We start from the raw sequence: 5,873 nt of genomic DNA, 5'->3' as shown, positions 1-5,873 counted from the left end.
CATATAAAACTGGTGATATAAAAATATAAATATTTAAATACTATCTTGAGCTGTCATAATGGATTGGATCATGCGGTGCTACAACATTTTTAAGGTTGGTTTTATATTTTTTAAAAACCAGATTAAACAACTTCTAATAGACAATAATTATTGTAACATCAAGAAGACCATCCAAATAAGGTCAGGACAACTTTTCATTCATATGTGGAGTAACTTGAGGCTTTTCAATTGAGATCTGTTCCAAAAAGCAAACGCTGGATGATTGACACGTGGTGGGCGGGACACCCCTTTCTGGGGGCCTTAAAAGGCGGTGCCGCGTTGTGATTGACAGTTTTCTGGAGTGTTTTGTCCCACGTGACTTGGAGGGGGCTGGAAGAAAAACAGACTGGCTGGTTGGGAGTCTCATTATATTCAAATACTCATTTTAGGAGCCAGTTCCGTAGTATCATCTCGACCAGCAAACTGCTTCGGAGTCCCTGTGCTTTTCAACAAATTTGTCCAGAACTGGCTGTCAAGAATCATGGACTGTTTTTATATGCCTTGTTTTCTGTCAGTGAGTAGACGTTTTGTTTTCTTTTTTTTGATTTTCTTTTTCATTCTTTCGGTGTTGTTTCAATCTCATCGGAATGCATGCATGCCCTTTTCTTCCGCACTGTACATACAAGTCTCCCGGCACTGCTAGATTTCATGCACCTAAAGGCAAATGCAGGATGTTGCAATGAGCTGTTAAAATAATAATAATGAAAAAAAAAAAAAGTCCCATTGCCGGTTTGCTTCTGGTCCTGTTAGCAGCTATTTGTCAGGGAATCTTTTGAAGCGATAATAGATTACATTGATAGTGGGGACAGTGCAAAAGCGATAAGGCGCATTTGGAGGGGGGGGGGGACACACGATACTTAAGATTTAACTTGGAACCATCCTTTGATTTCTTTTTTTTTTTTTCTCTCTCTCTCCCCCTTTAAAAAAAAAAAAATACTAAATCAGTGGTGGCAAGGGGAGAGAGAGATTCCACCGAAACTCTTTATTCGTGGAGAAGTCAGTCTGAGATAATTGCTAAGATAGGAGCAGAGACAAAAAAAAAAAAAAAAAAGATTAACAGGATGGAGGCTACCTGATTATGGGGCTATTTGACTGTAAACAAGTTAGAGCGAGTAATTAGAGGCACCCCCTGCCTCGAGACGCATTCTGCTGTCGCTCTTTGCGCTCGGGATCCGACTGCTTGATTGTTAGGTGGTTTTAATCTTGACCCTCCTCTCTCTCTCTCTCTTTTTTTTTTTTTTTTTCTCTCTGTCTGACCCCCAGAGACACCATGATTCCTGGTAACCGAATGCTGATGGTCATTTTATTCTGCCAAGTCCTGCTAGGAGGAAGTCACCATGCGAGTCTGATACCCGAGACGGGGAGGAAGAAAGTCGCCGAGATTCAGGGCCAGGCGGGAGGACGACGCTCGGGGCAGAGCCATGAACTCTTGCGGGACTTCGAGGCCACCCTGCTGCAGATGTTCGGCCTGCGCAGGCGGCCGCAGCCCGGCAAGGCGGCCGTCGTCCCCGCCTACATGCTGGACCTGTACCGGCTGCAGTCCGGAGAGGGGGCAGAGGACTTCCAGGAGGAGATCGGGCTGGAGTACCCCGAGAGGTCGGCCAGCCGCGCCAACACCGTGAGGAGTTTCCACCACGAAGGTGAGCCGGAGCCCGGGGAGCCCCTCCCCTCCCCCTCAACCGGGGCAGGGAGGCAGAAGTGAGGCGTCCCGTCGGGGGGGGGGGGGGGGGTTATGAGATCATCTCTAAAGTTCAGCACCCGGCTTGGGCTGCAGAACCACGTCGAAGAGTAACGCGGGGGGGGGGGGGGGGAGGGAGAATGGCTGTAACTACAGTACTATAAACGCATCAGGAATTTCAGGGCACGCGCATCTGGCTAATACGACTGCAAAATCCAAAGCAACGTCCCGGTATGCACATTGATCATACCGGCTATGCATTATAATCGAGGTGTGGAATGATTTAAAAAAAAAAAAATCGTTCACGATGTCAGCTTATAAAATGAGCATATTAATAAGATCCTTCCCAAAAGTCCAACAGTGCCATAATTACGTCTTTCTAAATTCGGGTTTAATTAGAGCTTGGCCTATTGTTAATAAAAAAATCATTGTGAAATGCAGTTGCACAATTATTGTGAAATCCACTTTATTACAATTAATGGCTGTGGCGACATGACATGAATTCCATACTCTAACAGATATTAGAAATGTTAAATTTAAACATTTTAAGAAGAAAATGGATAAAACCCATAGGTAAAGGCTTGGGATTCAAATAAGAGCCAGGAGATGAAAAGGTCTTGTCCTTTTTTGCGTCTAACGGGGAACTGCTTGTATATCTGACTGATTAGTTACAGTTCAAAACTTAATATGCATGCATGTACATAAAGTAATAATTCTTTCATTTATATTTGTCGTTTTAAACTACTCTTAAAAATACTCTTTAGAACAGAAGAAATAAAACTGTGAGAAGGAGGGGCATAATTTTTTTTGTCTTTGGAATATTATGTTAGGTTTTCATGGAATTTGTATGTTGAACCTCTGTTGGGAGCATTTTGTGAATCGCTATTGATAAAAAGAGACCATTTCGTATTTGTTTAGAAATACCAATGGTATCAGTGCTTGATTTTCTGCTAATTTCAGGCCTTTTAAAGCATGCCCATTGCATTTAACACCACAGATGCGTGTTTGTAAGGTTTATTCAATAGGGCCTTGTAATCTGATCCAAATGTTTCCTAGCGGATATTTTATTTCCAAAGTAAATCTGAGTTATTAATCCTCCAGCATCGTTACTGTGTTGGAATTTACTTTTCCTTCTGTAATATGATCAACAAGGCATGCTCTGTGCTTCTGGATCCCAAGACAAGTTAAGCAATAAATTTGCAATTTAAAAAGGAGCAGAGCAAGCTTTGGGGGTGGGGGGGGGGAGGAGAATATGGCACATTTTTGGGAAATTAATTAGAAGAAAAGTTGCAAGTTAATAGAAAATATTTTTCATTATACATGAACTGCTGAGGGGTACAACAAACTGTATGAATTGCAAGTCACTTGAAATTTCTCCTATTTCTCCACTGTCTTAAAAATAATGACTGATTCTTCTTTCAGTTATTTGTATTCTTAATACAGAAGAGCATTCGTATGGCTTTTAGTTATAAAAAGCAAAAGGGAGAGGAGAGAGGGAAATATTTAGAGACAAATACACAGACTTATATGCCATGATTTTATGTCAAAAACCATTAATTGTGTCCTTTTTTTATGCTTTTTTTTTTTTTTAAGAACATTTGGAGAAAATACCAGGAACACCAGAAAGCTCAAACTTCCGTTTTCTATTTAACCTCAACAGTATCCCAGAAAATGAGTTAATTTCCTCTGCAGAACTGAGACTGTTTAGGGAACAGATAGACCAGTATACAAACTGGGAAGACGGTTTTCACCGGATCAATATATACGAAGTCATGAAACCTCTCGCGAGGAAGGGCCAAATGATTACTAGACTACTAGATACAAGACTGGTCCATCAGAACGTGACCCGCTGGGAAAGTTTCGATGTAAGTCCTGCTGTTCTGAGGTGGACTCAGAATGAGCAAGTAAACCATGGACTAGCTGTTCAGGTGACCCACCTTAACGAAACCAAAACTCTTCAGGGGAAACATGTTAGGATTAGCCGATCTTTATTACCTCAACGGGATGCTGACTGGTCACAGCTGAGGCCGCTTTTGGTCACTTTTAGCCACGATGGCAGGGGACATGCGCTGACCAGGAGGGCGAAAAGGAGCCCTAAGCAGCAGAGACGTCACAAGAAAAATAAAAATTGCCGGAGACACTCTCTCTATGTGGATTTCAGCGATGTGGGCTGGAATGATTGGATTGTGGCCCCTCCGGGCTATCAGGCTTTTTATTGCCATGGGGATTGTCCCTTTCCCTTAGCTGACCACCTAAACTCCACCAATCATGCTATTGTTCAAACTCTGGTGAACTCTGTAAACTCCAGCATCCCCAAGGCCTGCTGCGTGCCCACAGAGCTAAGTGCCATTTCCATGCTTTATTTGGACGAGTACGATAAGGTTGTCCTTAAAAACTATCAGGAAATGGTAGTCGAGGGGTGTGGATGTCGATAAAAAAAACAAACGCAGACTGCTTGCTTTGGACTGGACTTCTAGCAGAACTGAACTTTCACCTTGATCCTTATTTATGACTTCAACGTGCAAATGTTTTGACAATATGATCATATATTTTGACAAAATATATTTATAACTACATATTAAAAAGAAAAATAAAATGTCATTATTTTAAATGTAAGCTATTTTTCTGTATAATATCTTGAAATGTGTACATTAGGCTGGCAGTGAATTTAAATGGGAGCAGAATGCCTTTTTTTGGTTATACATGATTTTGTGTAGTGTTAATATTTATTAACCATGTGTTGGAAGAGACACCCCTGACTATTGAATGTGATCTGGCCTAAGAACTGCAGCTGGCTGCTTGCCAGAGTGGGCTGGTATCCCGGCTTCTGGGAAGTGAGCCACTTGACTTGCTAACCTGTGTTAAACAGTTTCAAATACATTTGAAAAGAGGCTTTAAAAGCACCTGAGTTGTTATGCTAACTTTAAGGAGTTTTCTCCTTCCTTTTGTATGCAAAACTTCAAAGCTATGAATATATTTTTTCAGGGTAAGGGGAGCCCTGAGGGTGCACTTAAGTTGATATTTGAGAAAAAAAAAAAAAAAACATTTAGGTTTTGGTATTGTAAAAGCTGATTTCTTGAAAAGCTTCCTTGACAGTCATATCATTCACTACGAAGGCCAAAATTCCAATAAAATTTTAAAATAAATAAATAACACCCCCCTCCAAAAAAAAAAAGTAAAATAGAAACAATAAGCTAAAAGTTCCTGATTTGCTATGTGTTAAAAAAAACCACATTAACAGTTTATAGCAAATGCAAATAAGATCTCCTTTTGTTGCTTTTGGATGAGTGATGCTGTCAGAAAACAGCAGTGAAAACTTTTATACCTTAAGGAAGAGCAGAATTCCTGGTTCTCAGCTCCTTGTTGATAAAAGCATTTAAGAAAGCAAAGTTGTATTCAGCTGTTGCAAAATAACTATGGCTAAAATATGAAACATATTTAGCTGTTGTATGTGAATACTTGCATATGTCCTGGGGCAAAAAATCTGACTCCTTTTTTTTTTTTTTTTTACTGTTGTTGTTGTTCTTAATTATAGCAGCTTTACAGTCCTCCAAAAGAGGCCTGCTTAGTTGAAACCAATAAAAGAAAAAGTTGGAAAGATTTCCAAAGCCTCAGTCCCCTGGAGAGTGCAGGTGAAGAGAGGAGATCAGAGCCCCAGGCTAAAGGCAGCAAGACTCCACCTTGCTCTCTGTCTTTTAAACTCCCTACAAACACAAGTCTGTTTTTCTATGGGATGTTGTTTTTTTTTTTTTTCAAATCTATGGAGTTTGAATAAATCTTTTAAAAGAGATATAGGCCTAGATTCACTAAAACTCACCGATCTGGGCGATCCGTAGCCGAGTCTTGCCAGGCGACCGATTCACTACAGCGTCCTCATGCAAATGAAGTGATCGGACGCACGCCCCTTAGCGACCCCACACGCATGCGCTTGCTCTCCGCACAAGCTTGAGGTCAAAATTAAAAGGGGGGAGGGGTGGCTGCACTCGCTGACCACACGAGTAGACTTCAGGAATCATTTCAATAGAACAGAACACGCTTTGCAGCCAGACTGGAACGACACGGAACAGAACACGCCACAGTGCAGCCTCTCTTTAAACCCGTGGGTTAAAACCACGGGCAGGCAGGGCAGCAGAGAGCAGGGCGATTTCAGCAGTGC

General features: G+C 41.5%; 1 protein-coding gene across 1 annotated transcript; it reads left to right on the top strand.

The window, feature by feature from the left end:
- Positions 1 to 299: 299 nt before the first annotated feature.
- BMP4 (bone morphogenetic protein 4) lies at positions 300 to 4,773 on the top strand. The gene is made up of 3 exons (XM_033953207.1): positions 300 to 553; positions 1,303 to 1,679; positions 3,311 to 4,773. The coding sequence occupies exons 2-3, from the start codon at positions 1,310 to 1,312 to the stop codon at positions 4,150 to 4,152; spliced, it is 1,212 nt and encodes a 403-aa protein (XP_033809098.1). The 5' UTR covers positions 300 to 553; positions 1,303 to 1,309; the 3' UTR covers positions 4,153 to 4,773.
- The last annotated feature ends 1,100 nt before the right edge of the window (positions 4,774 to 5,873 follow it).

This window comes from Geotrypetes seraphini, chromosome 7, assembly GCF_902459505.1.
Source record: "Geotrypetes seraphini chromosome 7, aGeoSer1.1, whole genome shotgun sequence".
Classification (NCBI taxonomy): Eukaryota; Metazoa; Chordata; class Amphibia; order Gymnophiona; family Dermophiidae; genus Geotrypetes; species Geotrypetes seraphini.
The sequence above is the reverse complement of the archived record's forward strand: the minus strand, read 5'-3'. Positions and strand labels throughout refer to the sequence as shown.